This window comes from Austrofundulus limnaeus, unplaced genomic scaffold, assembly GCF_001266775.1.
Source record: "Austrofundulus limnaeus strain Quisiro unplaced genomic scaffold, Austrofundulus_limnaeus-1.0 Scaffold244, whole genome shotgun sequence".
NCBI classification, from domain to species: domain Eukaryota; kingdom Metazoa; phylum Chordata; class Actinopteri; order Cyprinodontiformes; family Rivulidae; genus Austrofundulus; species Austrofundulus limnaeus.
In genome coordinates, this window is record NW_013952646.1 from 180,884 (window position 1) to 203,607 (window position 22,724).

The 22,724-nt window shown below is 40.0% G+C and overlaps 1 protein-coding gene across 7 annotated transcripts in view; it reads right to left on the bottom strand.

Moving 5' to 3' along the window:
* fat1a (FAT atypical cadherin 1a) overlaps positions 1-22,724 on the bottom strand; it is a 77,451-nt gene that overhangs the window by 13,577 nt on the left and 41,150 nt on the right. For all 7 annotated transcript variants that reach the window (XR_001311183.1, XR_001311182.1, XM_014020188.1 and 4 more), the window contains 10 exons: positions 17,866-18,141; positions 17,463-17,673; positions 12,947-17,020; positions 11,995-12,191; positions 11,736-11,889; positions 10,288-10,521; positions 4,364-4,750; positions 2,744-2,958; positions 1,524-1,661; positions 1,175-1,318 (listed from right to left, as the gene is read on the bottom strand). Coding sequence is in view for 5 of the 7 variants with exons in the window: in XM_014020188.1 (XP_013875642.1) it covers positions 1,175-1,318; positions 1,524-1,661; positions 2,744-2,958; positions 4,364-4,750; positions 10,288-10,521; positions 11,736-11,889; positions 11,995-12,191; positions 12,947-17,020; positions 17,463-17,673; positions 17,866-18,141 (6,030 nt within the window). In the remaining 2 variants the exon portion in view is untranslated. The remainder of the gene's footprint in view (positions 1-1,174; positions 1,319-1,523; positions 1,662-2,743; positions 2,959-4,363; positions 4,751-10,287; positions 10,522-11,735; positions 11,890-11,994; positions 12,192-12,946; positions 17,021-17,462; positions 17,674-17,865; positions 18,142-22,724) is intronic.

Sequence of the window (22,724 nt, forward strand, 5' to 3'; positions counted from 1 at the left end):
TAGTTAGTTAGTTAGTTAGTTAGTTAGTTTTTATGCTCCAGATTTGTAAAAAAACAAGTTACAACATTTCATATGCTTCAAACCTAAAATGCGATCATGCTCAATCTATTTTCAGGCAAATGCATAGAAATTTAAGTGCAAAGAAGCAGGCAGCAATCACGGGGTGAATTATAAAAACTGTGTGATCCYGTCTCTCAGGCAGCATTAGACGAGSCTTATCACGCCACCACCCGTGGCAAAGATATGATAAATGCTGCAAATTCCAGCAGACAGAAAGWATTAACGGCTATTAAATACTCTTCTTCTCATCTGATGTGTGATTTTCCTAAAGACTTTATGGTCTCAATCACTAATTTCAAACGGTAATTAATAGTGCGTGATTACGGTGCCATCAGTACATCAGTTTGTAGAGGCTAAAGGTTTATTCTGATGGAGTCATGGCTCTGTTCCATCCATCCATCCATTTTCTGTACACGCTTCTTCCTTTTCAGAGTTGCGTGGGTCACTGGTGCCCATATCCAGCAGTCACAGTACGAGGGGCGGGGTACACCCTGGACAGGTCRCAAGTCCATGTCAAGTCATGGCTCTGTTGTACCTTCTAATTTTAAATAGCACCAGCTAAATTTCTGAACACGAGCCATGAAAATGCACAAACATATTGCTGTTATGATGGTTCCATCCACCTATTTTGAACAGCTTGAAGCTGCCCCTTCACTCACAACCACTGTTTTTAGCTTTCTAAAATAGTAGACTTTGTCTACCCTTAGATTCAGAKCTTTTGTTCTCTAAACCTGAGGAATAGGGATATCTCCCTTTCTACTTTTTCTTCCCTTCAGTCTAATCAGCTATACACTTTCATTGTTAGCATCTTGCAGGTTTCACTCTCCTTTTAGTCTTATCCTGATCTGCATTTTTACACTTAAGATGCAACCTCTGTCTTTTCAATCCCCTCACCCCCTTCTTTTCTCCCTCAACTTACCTCCGCTCCTGCTTCATCCTCCTACTTACTTCTTGATATTCTAGTCTCACAGCCTTCCATTATTTCTCCCTGTTAATCCTTCCCTGTGTCTGCTGCAATCCCTCCTGCACCCCCTTGTTCCTTTCTTCCTCTCCATCTATCTTATTCTCTCTAATCAGCTATCTGCACGACCYCCAGCCCCCTTTCCCTTCTCACCTGGATGATGAGGCTGTAGTTAGCCTGGGAGAAAAGAGGCGGGTTATCGTTGACGTCGGAGATGTCGATGTTGATCGTGGCGCTGCTGGAGAGGGGGGGCACCCCGTTGTCYGAGGCGACCACCACCACAGTGTACCCAGATGTCTGAAAAAAAAAAAATTTAAAAAAGAGTTAAAATTACCATACACAAGGAAAAGCTGCTGTTCCACACAATAATGTGGCAGAGATCGCTAAACAAGCCCCCCTATTAGGTTTGACATGAATCTGATTGGATTTTGCACAGACTCCAATTAGTTTCTCAGCGAATTAAACTGCATGTGAACAGAGCTGTGCCTGCCGTGTGTCTTACTCTCTCTCGGTCCAGCTGGCGAGCAACTTTAAGCTCCCCGCGAAGTGGATCCAGGGTGAAGGGACTGCCTTGGTTCCCGTCCACGATGGAGTACCGAACATGGCTGTTGGAGGGCCCGTCGAAATCCTCAGCCATCACCTTTTGAATCAAACAAACGTTGTTATTGGTTTTTTACTCATTAATGGGGGAGTTTGTTTGTATACATCACAAAAATCTATTGTCTAAAATTTAAACACTATTTTAAATATTTATTTATATTTAACAGAAAKATTTGTTTACTGAAAGTTATTGTTTTTGCTTCACTGTTGTAATATCTACCCTCCTACAGTAGCACGCGCTTGCAAAAGGCAACATAAATTAATGAATTTAAAGTCAATGTCTGTCAGATAYGGTAAGGAATCCCTGGGGAAATTAGCAGAGAGTTAAGAGTTACAAGTATGAGACAATGGCAARTATTAATATTCAATTTTCTCATGAATAATTTCTATCCAGGTACAATAGTAGGGCCCTATAAAATATCTCTTTTTTCCCAAATTCCATTTTTCCCCTGAATTCCACACTTTCATATTTATTTGGCTAATAAGGGTGTAATAAAGTGACTAAACAATAATTTAACAAATAAATAGCCACARAAATTTTCTGCGTTTCAGACTGGATTCCATTTTGTTTGGTCAGTTCTGCGATTTCGTCCATGTTTTCAGCATTGTGAAAATCATAGAGCCCTACATTAGATGCACAGGGAAATGACCATAAGCAGACGTTTCTTTTCTAAGAGGGGGGAAGAAGCTGTGATAAGGTGTTGAAGGGAAAAGCTGGAAACACCTGATCTTGGACAGGAGGCTTTATGAGTCAAATGTGTTTTAATTATACTGTTTGAGCATGTGTCAGATACTGCACAGGAGCAGGAGCGCAGCGAGCATGAAGAGCAGTGGCCCTGATTTAGCTTTTCCACCAGATGGTGGTTTGCCACAGGTGCAGATATGTGATAGTGTGTTCAGTGAATAATGGGCAGAGAGGAGACGGGCCGTGAGCGAGGAAATGAACAGTGGAGCTAGAAGGTGGATGAACTGACAGATTTAGCTGGAGGGAAGTTAAGATAGACGGGTGGAGGACAGGTATAATCCTTCATATGGGTTTAGTAAGTAATTATGAGTTATTTCACCACATCAAAGAGCTGCTGTGTCCTATGTAAATGTTTTCTACAGGAACAACATCCTCACCGCCAACACCGTCTTCCCGAGCTCCGCGTCCTCGCTGACGACGGCCGTGTAGACGTCCTGGCTGAAGACTGGTTTGTTGTCATTGACATCAGTGAGGTTAATGTTCACAGTAGCAATGTCACTGAGTGGAGGAGAACCACCATCTGTAGCCTCTACAGTGATGTAGTATTCATGAGAGAGCTCATAGTCCAAGCCTTCAATCACAAAAATGCCACCTGAAAGCAAAAAAAGGGACAGGGGGAGTGAGAAAGCATAATGCAAGAGCTTTACTAGTCTCACAATTTAGCAAGTCCTTATATTTTCTAAAAAAAAAAAAAAAAAACACAATTTAAACTTTCATTGTGTATTTTTTTCAAGCCCCGAAAGTTTCACTTTATTTACATGCAGAGGAGGAAATAAAACAAACTTCATCGGCAAAAAAGCAGGTAAAAATTACACGTTGTAAGGCTCAGATTATTTTGAAATTCAAAACTTTAAATAGATGCACTTGATCGTATTAGGATCTCTGCAATATAATAAGGGGCAGGAGTCCTGCGACTCATCAGCAGCTTAAACGACAACACACCAGAGCAGCCGTGTTGCTTTTTTCACGCCTTTTTTAATACAGCACTGACTAATGGTCTCGGAAAGCAAACGTGAGAGCGTTAAGAGAGCGTATCGGTCTGTGCCTTCTGAGCAGGAGCGTCAGCACGGAATGCGCTGTTCGCAAATTTAGCTGTACTGTCTTCTGAAAAAAGACTGATGTATTTAAAAAGGGACATATCATGCTTTTAGAACTTTTTTCTACATTTAAATCTATCATTTGGGTAGGGCAACTACAGTGATTTAGTCTGAATTCTTCCTCATTGTAACTTTACAAGCCGCTCTTTAAATCCAAACAAGGTGCTTCACACCCCGCCCSCMTCYAGCTCWGTTTATTATAACTTGATAGAGGGGTTTATGACTATATAGCGGCACAGAAATCTTTTATTTACAAATGAATTCAAAGATGTCAACAACATAWGACTTGTCCATCCAGCCTTACATGTTGGGAGTCAGAATCTGACCCAGAGCCAGAGGAGAATGAAGACGACAAAATTGTAGTTGGTAAATTCAGACATTGTCAGTTCTGCCACAAAAACTATGATGTAATAGTTCAGAAAATGTCGTAGAAAATAGAGAAAACTGAACAAGTTGAAAAATATGAACCAAACAGAACATAAAGATATTTACGTAGAAACAAAATTCTAATTTTCTGCACTGCTAGAGACACCAAGTAAACAATTAAATGCAATTAATGGCAACAAAAGTGGATTTTGCATGATATRTTCCCTATAAGTCAAGTACGTTTGAGGGCAGACAGTGTTGCATCATGTCCTTGTGTTGCGCTCGGTATAATGACAGTGACTTTCACTATAGGGATGCCTTTGGTTTGTAACAACAAACTTCAATTTAAAAAAGCATGCTTAAAAAAACTGAGGATTCTTAAAAGAATTGGAGTCTATATTTGACTATTATGCACCCTGCTGTAAGCACTGGTTGACATTGTTTCAATACCTTTTCTTTTTTTTTCTTTTTAACAACATAAAAATGATTAACTTATGCACACCTTAAAAAAAAAATAGTCGTATCTCTACATACCCGTGCGTGGGTCCACACTGAACATGCCATGCTCGTTCCCACTGATGATGCTGTAGGAGATCTCTCCGTTGGTGTCGGTGTCACGGCTGACTGCCTGCACTCTGAGCACCTGAGCGCCCACGACCACGTCTTCTGACAAATTAGCCGTGTATTCGCGGTGCTCAAACACAGGCGGGTTGTCGTTGATGTCCAGGATGGAGACCGTCACCTGGCAGAATGAGGAAAGACGGGGAGAGCCCTGGTCGCTGGCCCGGGCCTTCAGCTCGTAAAATGACTGCACCTCGCGGTCCAGGGGACGCTCCAGGCTTATCACACCAGTGTGCTCATCGATGGAGAAAAATCCATCCGCAGAGTCGGCCAACGAGTAGAGAATGTCGCTGTTAAGACCTGAAATGATGAAAAAAGATAATCAGGTTGTTTTTTTTTTGTTCCGATATGGATGCTTTCATTACATTTCGATATTCATTCATTTCAGTTTTCAGTTTACAATTTGAGAGAACTGGCCTCCCATGTTCATCACTCAGCAAGCTGCCGAGCATGATAACACTGACAGCCACATCAACARAAATACTCCTTTTAACCTCAGGGCTTAAATCCCTCCACTGACTTTTGTATTTGGGTGTATTGATTTTCTGAAAACCAGCACCTTCTGCACCTTCATCCCAGATCATCTGTGTTTCACAGCACCTCTGATAAACCAGAGCTGTAAACGTCTAATTCATCCCRTCCTCATAACTCATGTCCTCCCACAAGCATGATGGTCCCAGAAATAAGACAAAGACTGATCACAATAATAATCATAAYGCTTTTCTTCAGGTGGTCCCCATTTGGAATATGCTATTACAGTCCCATTTATCAGGTGAGCGCCCTCCATCCACTCTAGATCTCATTATCGTGCCGGAGAGATGACCGTGGGGAACGCTGCTTATATAGTTTCTCATCACTTTCAGCTGGTTTGAACATTAATAAGGCGATTGCTTAATGACGGTTTTGAGATTTGTATTGAATTATGACTTCCTATATTGCCTTATGCACTGGTTTTAATGATGCTTATCTCAGTCCCTGGGCTGGAATGTTTAATTTGAAACAGAGCTGGAAACATTTGGTCAATTTATCTGTGACTTCAGAGGGAGAGAATAAATAGGCAGCTCATGTTCATGAACAAGGTCCCTTTGGCTTTTCAGAAATTAATATAATTGTTTGCTATAATGTAATATTTTACAGACAGTAAAAAATTTAATAGATTAGCTGAAGAGCAACATCACAGACTATATTGTATAGCACAATTTATTCATGTAAATCTTTGTAATGTCGCCCGAAGCAAGCACATTGATCTTGTTATTTTTGGGTAAACGAACAACTTCTAGAAAGTCTTTTTAGACGCTTACTGTGACGGTCCAGTGACGCACAGCMTGACTCTGGCAAAGCAACAGAGAGGACAAGGGACAAATCGTTTAAATTCCTCTAAAATGGTGAAACTTTCAAAACCGATTGAGGAAAATAACATTGCAGAGCGGCGCCGGGGGGCAAAGAGATATGCTCCAATCCAGGTGGTGAGATAAAGGACAAAAGCTGAATCAGAGGGGGAATTTAGAAGTTTATCACAGATCAAGGGCACCAGTCTGGGTCTGTGTCTCTGTCTGCTTCATAATCATTCCACACTGATAAGTGCAGCCTCTCAGAGATCCTAACAGGAGGCTGAGCTTGGGAGCTGCTATGTGGGCGAGGATCAGACACCATGGAGGGATCACAGAGGCTGTGGCACACAGAAACCACTGCCAAGATCGAGTCYGCTCTGAAATATGCAGAAAATATGGAGGATAAATCAATCCTCTTAGAAGAAGGGTTACATTAGATTTTAAAATTTAATGGTTRGCTTCAAAGATTGAAGCATGAAGTAACTGGGTCAAAGATACATCTAGACTAGGCCAGTATGAGTTTCTGACAGTATGATAATTTCACAGTATTAAAACAAAAACTATATTTTTATTTAAGACAGAAATGCAGTTGTTTTACGAAATGCTGCTTAAATATTAGGTGTTACCAAATTAATACATCTTTTTTGTGTATTTTTAATAAATGACATAGCTATAGCAAGGTAATATTTATTTATATATATATTTATTTGTAATTATTTTATTTTTGAGCACAGATTCACATAAAAAAGTGAAATAACACAAGTAAATGAGTTGCCAGTCACTGTAGTGTCACATATTTAATGAATGAGTTACATCCATTTGATGTTTTGAAGACAAAAAATGAAACCCGCAACCTGTAAARTCATGCAATTTCCAGACTATTGAGCGTGCCTAAATATAAGATGCACCCACTATAAATAAAAAAAATAAACTACACATATGTCACACTTGTCTTTAAGCCACACGTGTCCACATTGTAACATGAGATAATTACACAGAGATGTTACATACAAGGGCACCTGCAGGAATTTCACAAAAAATCATCACCGCACCTAACCAAACACATATACAGTCCACAATTGCACGATGCATGTGGCACACAAAAACAGCAACGTGACACCACGCGTCATATCCTAACCAACACAATGCGCATTGTGCACAAACATTGCATGTCCTACACAAGACCCAATGCACAAAATGTGCATTGGGTCTTGCTCAAGCTTAAAKATGACTGCCAGACTGATCAGTCAGTAACCAAGCAGCTGACCCTGTCCCTTTCCTGTAAATTCATTTTATTTTATTTTATTTATTTTACTCACTGAGATTGCAGATCTCTTTTACAAGGGCAGTCTGAGCCTAAATGTAACCTACTGGACGTAATTTTTGGGGTGTCGGGAAACCGGAGCAAACCCACACAACACAAGGAAAAACCACAAACTTCACACAGAAAGAMTCCAGGTTGGAACCGGGAATCGAACCCAGGACCTTCTGGCTGTAAGGCGACAGTGAATTTGGTGGCATGACTGTTCATTGGTTACACTGAACAGTCATGCCATCTTCATTAATTAGCAACATCGTTATTTAAGCCACAGTGTTCAAAGAATGTGAAAAAAGTWGTGGCTTATAGTCCGGAAATTACAGAACCCAAAAGGCAGAAGACATAAACAAAATGCTAGAATTAAAGGCCTGGTATTTGTTAAAGGAATGCATATCACTCTCAGCCCTTTATGCCAGAGTTTTAGGCAAAGATCATCTTATGATGAGAAGCGATGGGGTTATRTTTGTTTGGTCAAACGTTGTTAATGACATTATGGGTAATGCCACACAAGATCTCCTGAGATATRTTAGTTCTCAGAGTATGTGCTGAGGACTCTCAGCTATAACCTGACCAAAACATATCTTAATATCTGTAAAAATAAAATAGATAAAGCCATTTTTGTGTTTGCTAAGGTCAATTAGCTGTGGTTGCTACCTTGAATCAAGTTGACTCCATAAATATTTACTAAACTACTTACAACCAAAGAAAACCCAGTACTGATTCTGACATCTCATTAAAAAAGGCAACCTGCAGGAAATATCTACTGAAAAAGATGCAAAGGTTGTGACCTTTTAAAACTGTAGAATATAGCTAAACAAATACTAAGCAGAATAGCAATAAAATACTGTTGATATGTACAAGTGTGTGAAAATGCTTGTTCAAATCCTGTTCTGCTTTCAMCAAATATTGCTAATAGTTATTGCCTTTGGCTAAACTAGGCTGCACCTTGTTTTCTCCACCTTTTTTGTTATCCTTGTCATTAATATGTAAAATGTAAAGCCAACTTTTGGCAAAGAGAAGTCCTTCTACTAGCTTTCTTTACATCGTTTAATGTTTGTCTCTAAGGGGCCCATTTCTCGCATTCCTTTCACTCTGTCAGCCAGGCCCATTAAAAAAAGTGRGGAAATGGAATAGAAGGAGACAGACGGTGACGATTCTCTGTCAGTCAACAATCTAAGATGGTTTTTTTAATGCTTGGGTGTCCTGCTTCACTAAACACAGAAAACCTAGAATAGAAGTTCCACCAGTCTCCTCAATAAATAAATAAATAAAAATAAAAATCCCAAGTGATTCCAATGGCTGTTCAATTGTGAGGTTTAAGCTCCCAGACCTATCCATGTGTGAGCCTCTCGGTGATTGGCAATGTTTGCTGAAAGGAGGAGACGCCTGAGATAAATATGTGGCCCTGTGGTGTTGCGCTAGGTAAATGGAAAATTGCAATCCTCCCTTTTGAGAATTCAGCTCGAGGAGAGAGGAATTTCATTAGAGTGCAATGGAGCTTTTAATTTCAGGGGTTGATAAAAAAATTTACTTTTTTTTTTATCCCAACATTCTGGCCATTTAGCCGAATGCAGCTCCACAGTGAGGAGATAAGTTAGTCAACACAGAGTCCAGATGAATATGCAAAAGAATAAATGATGCTAAAAATTATTGATAAATTATACTATTGAATCATCTAAATTTTGTTGTGACCTGAAGTAATACGTCAGCTGTAAGTTAATTACATTTAGGTCCGATGCACGGGCTATATTTGAGCCTATTTTCTGGCAATTAACCTTCTATTGCCACATCCAAAACAGAGTTAATTAAAACCTGTTTGTCTGATTATTTCTCATTTCAGGAAAGTTGATTGCAAAAAATGTCTTTGACACTTTCTGTGGGGCTATATTTAATATTAGACTTTCACAAATATTATACTTTGCAAACAGAGAAAATGGCAGCAGGTTAAAAACTGATAGACTCAGGAAAGCCCTGGATGCATAGCTAAAATTACAGTTTAAATAGAACGTATTCATTTAAATAAGATTTTTGATAACAATAATGGGAGACACGAGATTCACAAAAATTTGTTTATTTTCTATTAACTTATTATTTTGATGTTCTTTAGAAATTTTAAATGTTAACCTTGTTTTTACATGATCTGGACTTGTTTTATTTAGTTACAAGGTTGGGAAAACAAAAAATCAGTGGGCCTGTTTGTGAGTTTGAACAGATTTAAACCTGAGGATGTGTTTAATGTCATCATATGTTAATATCTTGTTATTTTAAGATTCATATCAGGTTGTGTCTTCCTCCTCTTCAATTTAATTTTAAATTTGGTTCATGTTTTATTCTTAAATTTGCCACTTCAGCAGCATCTTTAGTAAGTTATAATGGCTTTTTATTCATGCTGGTGTGCTTGTTCTACATTTTGTTACCTCGCCAAGGAGGTTATGTTTTCGGTTGTGTATGTCTGTCCGTCTGTCTGTGGACAAAATTACTCRACAACTTATGGAYGGATTTTCATGAAATTTTTTCYACAGGYGGGTATTGGCCAAAGGAATAAAAAATTAAGTTTTGGTGATGATCCGGATCACTAWCTGGACCCAGGAATTTTTTGAAGGATTCTTCACTATTGCAGGACAGGGGAAATTGGCCTTGCGGAGGCTGGCTCTCCAAGTGCTTCTAGTTTCTGTTTTGGATTGTGGCAACGATGYAATGTGGAAAGAAAATGCTGACATGATTGATCTTCTGAATAATTGACAATTCGCCAAAACACTTTCTTCAACAACAAATGTGTTGCCACGTAACTGACATATTCTCACACAAGTATGTAGCTGAATAAAGTATGAARCTTCATAACTGAAGCCACAGGAGCWGGTGATCCTGGTCTTCTTCATGGATCAATGAAGATAAAAACWGTCTTTTTGACTGAAATATTTTCACTCCTTTTTGAGGCTCTTTTCAAAGATTTCTTTTTCCCTCAGCTGTGAGTTTAAAAACATTTTGAGAGAAAACAATTTCTACTAAACCATAAAACTTAAGCCAGTGTGACAAATTGTTAGCTTCGTGATTCCTCCTTTATATCTAGCAAAATGGACTAGTGACTAAAAATGACAAACGTGTTTTTTAGCTTGAGGACTTCAAATCATCTAGCTTCTTTGTGAAATACAGATTTAGAAAAACGTTTTTATAACAGAAGTCCTTACCTGTATCAATATCATTTGCCAACAGTTTAGCAACAAATGTGCCCGTCTCTGTGTTCTCGAACACTGTGATGGTGTAGGGATCAGACGAGAACTGAGGTGGGTTATCGTTGACGTCCTCCACCGTGATGTGGATCTCAGCCTCGCAATATCTCCCTCCCCCGTCCACTGCTCGCACTCTGAATCTGTGCTCATCTCGCTCCTCTCTGTCTAGGCGTTGCAGGGTCTTCAGCTCCCCTGGAGTACAGAAGTACACACAGGGATCATAATTTGTGTTTGCAAAGAGTTGATAAAATAGCAAGTTCATTAGCAAACAGTGTAAACTGTAGAGCACCATTAGCCTACCAGGCAAATAAAAAGCATCCAAACTAAAGGCTTTCAAGAGATAAGCAAGAGGAATGAATAAGTCATCGAAGCACGAGAGGTGGTAGAGAAAGGCAAAGACAGGGGGGAGCGCTGAAGAAAAAAAACATCAAGAGTTGGCAGCAATGAGCAGCTTGGAAGTGTCTTGGGAAGTGAGGCAGCCAAGATTACCACAACCTCACTGGAAAACTGCAGAGCCTCTCGGCGATCATAATCAGCAATACTCTTACTTGTCTGCACTGAAAACAGAAATCCTTCAACAGCAGCACTGCTGCTGCTGCAAACTTAATATTGAGTTCTACCAGAAGACAGCAGGATGGCATTCTGCCTTACTTTCTGTCTTAGCAASAGCAGATGTGTTGTAAAGCTGCTAAAATCTACAGGCTTAGTCTGCACTGTCTTACTATACTTTTATTTTCCATTAACTRCAAAAACAGGTTGGTTTTGATTAASTATGATTGTACTGAGGGTTTATTTTTATTTTTTTTCCAGTTTACTTTTTTATTCAGCAACCAAGTGAAAAGTCTGATTTAGAGCATCTCCCAGAGGAAATAATTTGCCGGCATGAAGTATTGCAGACATTAATTCAATATAACTATGCGACTCTGTATTTTAGTGCCACTGAGAGGCRTTTGAACGCCCGACAGGGAAATGTTCTTGGCTCTTTTAAAAATGAATAAGTAAATAACAACTGGGTAAAACTTCCAAATGTCCTCTGTGGCTAACAATAATTTAAACACAAAGAAACAAAGACACACATGCCAAACAGAACATTTTGCAGGGGAATCACAGCGCCCGTGTAGAATGTGAAGCTTGTCATGCTGAGCTGCCTTTTTGACTTACTGCACAGCGCTGAAGCCCAGGAGTGTTTCATGACAGACTTCAAAATGATTTTTATTCCCACTGCTCCATAATAACACAATAACCTCCAACATAGATTGGATCAAATTAAACAACGCTTCATGAATAAAATAATATAAATCATAATTAGAGAGCTCAATTTTCTGCTTTACCCAAAACATCACTCCTACRTTCCTTTTTTTCCCCCTCTCCTGTTTAAATCCTCATTCCTGCACAGATATACACACCTGTCTCTGAGTCAATCATGAACAGTTCAGATCCAACTCCCTGGAGCTCGTAAGAGATTTGGGCATTAGAACGGATGTCAGCATCTGTGGCAGAGACCTGCAGGATGAGCCTGCCAGCCGGGGAATCTTCTGGGACGCTTTCACTGTAGACGGACTGGAGGACACACAGAGTTAACATWCATGGAGTAAAAGCGGTGCACACTGAGAAGAAATGGGGATAAAAATTACTTGCTGAAAATACAAGCAAAGTAAACTTTACCTTTATGCATATGGGGTCATTATCATTGGCATCCAGCACCTTGACTTCCACTACAGCTTTAGCAGTGAAGATGCCGTCACTGGCAGTGATGGTGAGCAGATAATTGTCTGTCACTTCGCGGTCCAGGGGCTTCCTGACTAAAACCTTCCACTCATTCTGAAGATGTTCAATGGCAAACTGACCGAGTGGGTCTCCTCCTGTTTTGAGATGAAACAAGCTTTAACAAATCAGAAGCAGAAAGCTCTCTAAGCAACTAAAAAGCTCTAATGCCTGGAAAAGCTCTGTAGAATTACACAAACTTTACAAAGCAAACTGTCATTTCTGAAGCAAATATTGTTGTTACTCAAGTATGTAAACCATGATTGCATATAGAAAACTGACAGCTCCAATTTATAAGTCCACTTGATATTTTTAGACTTGGCAAAGTAATTTACACTTGCTAATTTGCAACACATAAAGTCGTATAGATTTAAAAGTATTATTCAGACAATTAAACATTTTTCACATAACGAGTTCAATATTTGCCAAGAAATCAGGAAGATTATGGGAWATCCATAAGTACAGTGTTTCAACAATGAGTTAATATCATCATATTAAGTGATAAACCCTCTCTGGGCTATGTTTACAAATCACTGTTAGTACCAAGATGTGGAAAATCTATGTGCTGTTGTAGATTCTCAGTCATTCAGAACATGSTAACCCTTGCAAGTTGAATCAAAAGCAACTGGAATTTTTGGGGGGATTTTTGAGGTTGTTTTGCTTCACATCCAAAGAGATTTCTCAGTTTTAAGCTGAAAGGTGCTCAAACTCTTGAAATTTAGCACCTTTAGGGGTAAAAAGCTTCATAGACAAAAAGTGAAATGTCTTCAAGAATAAAGAAGTCCAGTTATCTTTGATTCAACTTGCTAACATAAACTATGCTTAAAAAACTGGAAAAACTAACAAAACTCACCTGTTATAAAATAGTTAACTTGTTTATTGATGTCTTCAGAGTCATCATCTGTGGTGCTGAGAATAGCAATCACTCCGCTTGGTGGAGGGTCATCTTCACTGACCGTTCCCTTGTAGATCTCTGCAGTGAAGCGAGGCGGGTTGTCGTTCACATCGGCCACTTTTATCTCCACAGTTGCACCGGTGATGTGCTGAACTGTGTCGCCTTGGTCTGTAGCCAGGACGGCAATGAGGTATTTGTCTGTTTTTTCACGGTCCAGCTCCTTTAAGGTGGTTACCCATCCAGTCTCACTGTTCAYGGCAAACAGATCAGAGATTTCATGGACGTTCTGCTTAGGGTCAAGGCTGTAGACGACATGGCCGTTAGTTCCAGAGTCAAGGTCTGTGGCTTTGAGTTGAATGACTGCAGTCCCACTTGGAAGGTTTTCAACAACAACAGTCTCATAAGGGTCTGCGTCAAAGACTGGTTTGTTATCATTAACATCTTTAACTTGGATGTTCACAATTACTGATGCAACTACTTCATAGTTCTCATATAGAGTCTGAGCAAGCAAAGTGAGCTGGTACCATTTGGTTGTCTCGTGGTCAAGGCTCTTCTGAAGTTTTAAGGCTCCACTATCTCTGTCTACAACAAACACCTCATCGTCATTGCTCTCAGGAGTGTTGCCTTTCACAAGGCTGTAAACAACTGGCTGCTCGCTCTCGGCCTGAATCGTATCTATCTCTGTACCGATGGGAAGATCCTCAGGAACAGTGTACCGATAAAATAGTTCCGCAAATTTGGGAACCTGTGTCTCTGATGAGACAATTCTAATGTAAACCTGAATAACTGAATGTTTGGGTGGGTTCCCTGTATCCTTCGCCCTCACAAAAAATGCATACAGTTCATTTTCAAGTCCAATGAGGCTTTCTTTGGTAATAATGACTCCAGAGGTTTTGTGTATATCAAAATTCTCCTCGACATTTTCAACATCTGCTTCAAGGGAATACTCGATGTCAGCATTACTCCCCTCATCCATGTCTGAAGCTGCAATTTTCAGTACAGATGTTCCCCTTGGGACATCTGATGCAACAGTGGCTTTGTACTCAACTGCTCTGAACTGAGGAGTGTTGTCATTGGCATCTGTGACAATGACGTTAACAACAGAGAAGCCTACTTTTCCACCACCATCTTTAGCTATCAGAGAAATAGGAATAACCTTCTCAACAGGATTTTCACGATCGAGTCTATCAAGAGTGAAAATGTCTCCTTTTTCGCTAACAGTAAACTTGTCTTTTGCAAACTCATTGACAATATGATAAGTAATCTGCCCATAGATGCCTTCATCGTCATCTGTCGCAGGTACTTCTGCTACCAGAGTACCAGCAGGTGAGTTCTCAATAACCTCCACTAAATACTCCGTCTGTGAGAAGGTGGGGTTGTGGAAGTTGGCACCGATAACTGTTACCTCAACAAGGGCTGAGCCTCTGAACACGCCATCTGACACAGATACATTAAGATTGTAAACTGGCTGCATGTGTGGTTGGCGGTGGTTTGAAATGACAATGGCTCCAGTTTTTTTGTTGATGGCAAAGTTCTGTTCTTCATTTCCAGATATAATTGAGAACTCCAACTTGTTTGCATCTGAACTGTCTGCATCAGAAGCCTGGACCTGGTTGACGAAGTGTCCACGTGGGGCCAATTCACTGATAGTGGTTTTGTAGGTGTGCTCTGTAAAGACTGGTGCGTTGTCATTCAGGTCAGTGACATCTATTGTCACAATGATGTCACTAAAAAGGGCTGGTACTCCTCCATCCACTGCACGGACCCTCAGCTTGTGCTGCTGAATCTCTTCATGATCAAGAATTTGAGATGTAAAGATTTCTCCCGAGTCACGGTCAATGGTGAAATAATCTGAACTTTTCCCCCTTTCCTCAATCAGTTGAAAAAATACTTCTTTGTTGTTACCAGTATCAGAATCTTTGGCAACCACCTGCAAAATGAATGTACCGATGACAGAAGCCTCAGAGATATTGGCGTAGTAGGCCTTTGACATAAAAACAGGGGCGTTATCATTTACATCTTCCAGGATGATATCAACAAACACCTCAGAGTGAGCTCCAGTCAAAGAGTCTGTGGCTCTAACATTTAACTTATAGGCAGGATGAATCTCAAAGTCCAAAGGCTGAATCACATGAATGACCCCTGTGTTGAAATCAATTGAGAACTGTTTGAAAGGATCCCCCTCAGCAATAGTGTACACAATGCGAGGACCCTCAGAGTCACTGGCCTGCACATGGAGCACAGGGGAATGTAGTTGAATGTTTTCAGGGATTTCAATGCTGTAAAATGGCCTCTCAAACACAGGCATTGCTTTGTTCACAACTGTTACTGGCACTTCAACTTCTGCTGAAAGAGGTGGTTTGCCATTATCCTTAGCCACAACGACAAGAACAAACTTTGTGTTGAGGGAGTCTTTCTCAAATTTCTTTTTAAGTAGGATTTCTCCAGATGGGCTCATTTCAAAGTGTTCTTGATGCTCCTTTAGAGAATAATGTATTTCTGCATTTGCACCCATGTCTTTGTCCACGGCCTTGACCTGTCGAATTATCTGACCTTCCTCTGCATCCATCTGGACAAGGGCATGATAGGGAAGGTAAACAAACATTGGTTTGTTGTCATTTACATCTTCCACAGTCACAGTAACTAAAATATGTGCTGCATTTTCAGATTTGTCTTCCTCAGTGACCTCAACAATGATATCGTACGTGTCTTGTTCTTCCCGATCAAATGGAATCCCAGTAGTTGAGATAACACCAGAAGTAGTGCTGATTTTAAACCTGTTGTCAGGGTTTAAAATTCGATAGAACAAAGGTTCATTCACTTGGTTCCCAACAGCAGCAATCACAGCTAGTGTTTTCTTCTCAGAAGAATTTTCTTGGATGTAGGCTTTGTATGAATCCTGAGTGAACTTCATCTTGTTCTCCTTGTTTTCCTTTACATTAATCTTCACTGTAGAAACAGCAGCAAATCGACCATCCGAAACCCTAACCTTTAATTCATATCTGCTCCTGAGTTGTGTGACATTCTGAATAGAAATGATGCCTGAGACTAGATCGATTTTGAATTTGTCCCCAATATTACCCTCAGAGATGGAAAAGAGAAGTTTTGAGTTGGGCCCCGAGTCTGAGTCAGTAGCATTCACTTGAATAACTTCTATGCCTTTGTAGGTTGGCACAATGAAGGATGCTTCATACACTTCTTGGCTGAAAACGGGTGAGCAGTCATTAACATCAATTACTTCTATGGTCACATTGGCTGGTGTCTCTGCAAACAGCCGTGGCATTCCTAGATCATGAACCTGAACTGTGAAGCGGAAAACACTCCTCTGTTCATAATCCAAAGCTGTTGTGATTCGGATAGCCCCAGTACTTGAGTCAATGGCAAAGTAGTTATGAGCAAAAGGTTCGACAATTTGATAAATGAGCCTGGCATTCTGGTCAGAATCAGCATCCGAGGCATGAATGACAAAGGGGGTGTTTTCATGCGTCAGAACAACACTGTTGATTGAGGCCAGCTCGCTGATTACACCTTTGAATTCCCTTTGGATAAAGACTGGAGCATTGTCATTTTCATCTTTGAGATGAATCAGGAGTGTTGCATTACTGGCAAGTCCCGCCATGTTGGTGCCTTGGATGATGAGCTTATATTGAGCGGTGGTCTCATAATCTAAAACTTTTTGTGTCACAACCACTCCGGAGTTTGGATTGATATCAAACACATTGTTGACATTGCCACCTTTTATTTGGTAAAAAACAGATGACTGGCTGGTGGCTGTGACCATGCTGACAAAACTTCCTAGAGGGGCTAATTCGCTGACCTCTGAGGAGAACTCCTGTTCAGCGAATCTGGGGGCAGCATTGTCAGAAACAGTTACCATAATATTAACGGTGGCTGAAGTGGACAGAGGTGGCGCCCCATTATCGGTGGCCTTAATGGTGAGTTCGAATGCCGTTTTGCTGCTGCAGTCGAGCTCTTTAGCGACTGTGATTGTCCCAAGAACAGGATCAATAGCAAAAGAGTTTCCAACATTTCCTGTAAGAGAGAAATATCAAGGGAAATTTAATTTTTTTTGGAATAATGTATGAGGAGAATGATAAGCTACAACAAAGTCACACAGGCATCTCAGTTATTTGAAATATGCATATCTGCAAACAACAACATAACTGCTGCATGCTTTTCACAGCTCAGTGTAGGAGAGAAACCATCATGGGAAACTCTGTGAGAGATTTGCCCATCACCCACACACTAGTGATCCTCTAAACAAAGACGTCAATATTTTCCTCCTTTTTGTACAATATTTCATTCATGATCAGGATACAATGGGCAGCATAAAAGCTGAATCATAGATTTTTAATGGGCTGATTTAATAAACTTCATTTGACAAAGAAAGCTTTTAGATTTAATAAAATATATAAATAACACTTAAGGAAACTGCAATTCATTTAAAAGGCACAATAAAAACATGGGCAATTACCTGACTCAATGCTGTAGACTACCTCTGCGTTATAGCCCTTGTCTTTGTCCAGAGCAGTAACCTGCAGCACGGCTGAGCCTATGGCAGCAGATTCAAACACACGGCAGGAGTAAGGCGTTCCTATGAACCAGGGCACATTATCATTGGTGTCATCCACATCAACAATAACGCGCACAAGATTCCTTTTTACTGGAATGTCCTGGTCTCGAACCTGGAAAAGTAGCATTTATAAAGCAACTYGATTAGAATAAAAAATAAGCCACGTTGAAAAACCAGACAAGCAAACCATAATCTAACTTCCATTGCAGCTTAGCAAACAAAACAAAATGATTATATTAAACCAGCTGTAGGAAAACAAAACTCCCCTTTGGAAAGTAATTTATCCATGATGACCGATTCATACCATAACTGTGAGGATGTGACGGTGCATGGTCTCATGGTCCAGACGCTCAGTGGTGTACAATGTGCCTGTTCCAGGGTCCAGTCGGAACTTCCGCAGGCTGAAGGGATCGGTGCTGCTCTGGAGCGTATAGGTCAGTTTGTTTTTCTCATCTTTGTCCATAGCACGAATCTGCAGGACTTCAGTCCCTGCAGGTTCATCTTCAGGAATGTTTACAACGTAAACCTGATGGGAGAACTGAGGACGGTGGTTGTTGGTGTCAATGACGCGGATAAGCACCTACAGGAGAAAATAAGAGTATTTTTTTAAAATAAATTGTTTCAGTTTACATTCATACAAATAGCTTTAAGTGAAGAGCATTTTATCTTTTTTTAAATGAAAATTATTTGAATTAAGTGTAGTTTGATCTAAATTAGTTTTGCCTACAAATTATGCTGTCTACAGTTTCTTCATTCCTTTTGTTTTCAGACATTTAGAGATTCTGAAATCATATCTGAGTTCTGCAACAATAAATATCATTATGATGGCAAACACCACGAGATCGATACACATAAAAGCAAGAGCAACATTTTAACTGAAAGACCACTTGATGCTGCTTACAGTGTAAACAGTAAAAAATCAATACTGACTAACCAAACATTTCAATGAATTCTGGGCTTTGTGCAGAAGCATGTAATTCACCAGGGAATATATGAGTCTAAAACCAATGAGCCGTCAACTGTGGTCTGGTGAAAAAGATCCTCATAATAATTGGAAAAAATATGTATTAGTATGTGCTTTACTGGCCCTGTTGTGGAGATTTATTATTCTGACAGGCTCAGATTGAAATCTATAAAACAATTTGTACACATACAAGCTTTTTGCTTTGGACAAGAAAAAAAAGTCTGTGTGTGCGCTTCCCTCTCTTTCGCACTCCAAACCATCTCCCATCTCCAAACTGTAAAATTCCACCGGGAGCATGTTTTATCAACATCAGCCACTCGTCTACTGGACTTCCGACAGCGGATTATGGAGAGCTGCTGGAATGCCATCTTTGCCTTCCTGATCAGCGAGGGGCTTCTACCATTGCCAAACATGGGGAACAAAAGGGATCAGCCCAGATTAGACACCTGCATACCAGACACCAGGGGGTGATGTCCTGTAAGGAAAACAGTGGAAGCTGAGCTCTTTTGGTTCAAGGAGACTGAAGGGAGTTGGAGACAAAAGGCCTTGACCAGGTGGCAGCTCACTAGCTTAACCAGGGTTTGTCAGATCTCTGGTCAAAACAATTCCCCAATTGTAGTCWTAATAGTGTTAGTTAAGCAGTGGGAGCGGATATTGGAGACAAATATAGACTCAACCTGACAGGACTGATAACATTTACAATCTGCTGTGTGCTGTGATGTTGGCAATGCCACCAAAGCCCACAGATGTCATCTTGCAGGGGGAGCACTGGGATGCTTGCTGTCTATCAGTGCTGTGGCTGTTTGCCACTACTCTCTTGCAACCCATATCGCTCTGCTAATTGTGATGCGTAAAAAAAAAGTAAACCAAGTGCATTTTTCTAAAGCGGCATTAACTCTGAAACAGCAAACTATTCCCAGCGTCGGTGTGACAATCTTGTCTCGTTCCAAGCTTGTCTTCTTCTCATGTTGTGCCAGACATCATCAGACAGAACCGGATCCCTAATGTCTCTAAATCCACCTTTTATACACACAGAGGCACATGCATGCACACAAACTCCCACACACACTCACCTAAACAAGCTCAGAAATTGTGCACTTTCACGTCTATATTCACACAAAAACGCTGCGCAATGGTTTTCAATGTGGCCAGCCTCAGATAACACGTTTTGTGAAAAGCGAGAAAAAGGTGGAAAGAACTGATAGTGCTGTGAAGAAGCCGGCTGGAATGGAACCTGGTCAGCAGTGTCTACATCTCTGTACAGCGCACTATTCCAATACCTTTTTATAAAGCCCACAAAAGGCTATTTATCCCCAGATACACACGCAAACTCACCGTTCCCTTTGCAAAGCAGACTGTACATCACTTCAAAAGAACTTTGTCCCTAAACATCATAAAGCAGCATGATTCAGCCTGACTGCAGCAGAAATGTTGGTGTGGAGAAGGAAGAAAAAAAAAATGTTTTTGTGTATAGCTTCCAGAGGGAATGCTGAGGAGGAACAAGACTGGGACTGAGGAACAGACGTGACAGATGGAGATACTGAAGATTTAAAAAAAAGTGCTGCGAGGGTAAAACAGCAATAAGCAAGATAAGTGACAGTGGAAATCTAACAAAAGCTCAATGAAGTGGTCAGATTTAAAAAACAAAACACGTCTGAGGTGCAAATGAAAGGGAAATACAAACAAAAGCTGTATTTGTGAAAGAAATGCAAATGAGCACCATACAATATTTACCTTTGATACTCAAGGCAGGAAAATATGTAATTATAGTTGATTAAAGTGCCATGTAAAGAAAGGCTTTGTAATGTGAACTAAGATGAGAAACAGAAGACCTGAAACAGACTGTGAGCAGAACAGCTTGAGGTACTTCTGCGCAGCCAAGGGAGGATGTCATATAGCTGGAGACGGGGGAAGGGAGCCTGGGCTGCGTGCCTGGGCTCTTGGCAATGAAGATCACCCCTCGTCTTCATCAGCTGATTTTTTTTGAAAGACTCCTTCATTGAACTACAATGGTCAAATGGAAAGTAACTGTTTCCCCTTGGTGAGGCCAGACTCTAATATGCTGATACTACCAGAGAAACCCCTGGAGGATTTGATTGGATATTATCTCAAATGTTCAGCTCACTTTGCCACTGTAATTTGAAATTATACAGGATATTATCAAGAGCAAAATCTAAAGTCATGCCTTGTGAAGAGTGAAACCTCTTTTATGTGATATTCAGAACCGGGCACAAGGGAGTTTTCATTGTGTTTGTTGTCCTCCTGTTCCATGTGAAGGAAAGAAAGCCAGCCCCACCCCCACCCCTGCCAGGTGGCAGGTTCTGGGCAAAGGGAGGCCACTGGCACAGAGCAGTCAACAATGTTCCCAAAACAGGATTACCATTGCCCACTRCCACAGAGGTCCAGCACCCTTGTTTGTACTTTAAACTACCCAAACAGAGTAATCATCAGTACTGGACATCTGGCCTATGCATGCTGAAATTTTTTGGGAAAAAAAAAAAAGGCTTCAAAAAAGTAAACCAAATGGAAACACAAGAATGAATACAGTGAAAAAGAACAAAAAGAAAAGTAACATTCCTCAGAGAGAGAAAATAGGCCAGCCCGTCTGGCAGCACAGTCATCCACATGACTTTGATTTGAGGAACAGATAAATCTAACTTTCAGCTTTCATGAGGTGCTCGGGGTGGATGACAACAGAGATCTAATTTAGAGAAGAAAAAAAATATATATGCAAGTTTTTTTTTTTATAAGTAAAACACGTAGTATGCCAGAAGAAGAACTATACACTAAGAACAAGCAATGGATGCATATGCTTCTTCAATATCTTCAATTATTAATTTAGTGTAAGAGAGAATGGGGCATATTATTTTGAATAATCTACAAACTACAATGTTTACTGCTTGGTAGTTAATCACATCAAACAAAAAATTACCTGGAAGCTTGCCTTATTTAATTTACTTCACTTATAGGAGAATTTATCAATAAACTTCAGCAGTGTATATTTTTGGGTCACATTTATCTGAAATTTTATATTACARCCAACATTATTTCTTTCCAAATGTATAAAAGACATCAGTGTTAAATAATTCATTTTGTTTTGACAAATTATTTTAAAAAGGCTTAAAATCTGTCAAAAAGGAAAAAAAAAAACACTGTCGTCCTTCCCCCCACTCAGTTACAGCTGCTCTGTTACCAAACAAACAAGATCAATGGTTTTCTTGAACCATGCTGAGGCCCACTCWGGGCTAAATCCTAAAGATCTTCAAGTTATAAGTAAAGTGACTTGTGTGGAATTRTATATGTCATGGAAAATATTCCAAATAATATCGAAAAATAGATGSTATTCTACAAAATATTTGTCTGATTGCCACCAGAATRCATCCATCTTTAGGATTTATTAGCCTCTAGCTAATTGTGTGTATGCATCTTTCTGTCAACATGAAYAAAACAGATAATAGTATAAAGAAAGCATTGTGGAGTATAAAGATTTGGTAAATTAAATCCCTCTACAAAAACAGCTGAGCTAAAGCAATCAGCTGGGTGTACAATATCATGCACACAAGCAGTCATCTGCAAGGGAGCAGATCAGTAACAGCTCAAATAATATGCACAAAAAAATGCACATTTAACAACAAAGGGCAGAGAGAGAAAAGCTGCTGCTGCTCTTGCTCAGTTACTTCATTTGTTCTGCAACTGATGCGTCTTTGACTTGTTTTTATCCAAAGCAGGAGACTGTTGAGTGATGAAATGAGATTTCTAAAGCTGATCRCTCACTGGTTCATTGAAGTCGACCCTATTCCATTTTTATGAATAAAGGAATTATTTTAGGCTGTGTGCAAAAGAAGGAACCATTTGAAATAAGATTATCATCAAACAATCTGCACCAAGAATGTAGCATACTGTTTACAAACCACAAATTCTCGCTATTAAATGTGCCCTATGCAGAGTTTTATATATATATATACACTGTATATATAAACTCTGGATGGATGGATGGATGGATGGATGGATATAAACACCACAGTGTGTCACATTGTTGATATAATATCATGTTTTTCCCCCTCATCTTCTCTTGTGTGGTTTTTAGTTATTCTGCTGTAAAAGGCAGGACAACTGTGTTTGCTGCATGACTGGTTTCACCTGTTCTCCTATGTTTGCCTTGTATGTCTTCTTGAATGGGTGTTTCTTAACTGCCCCCT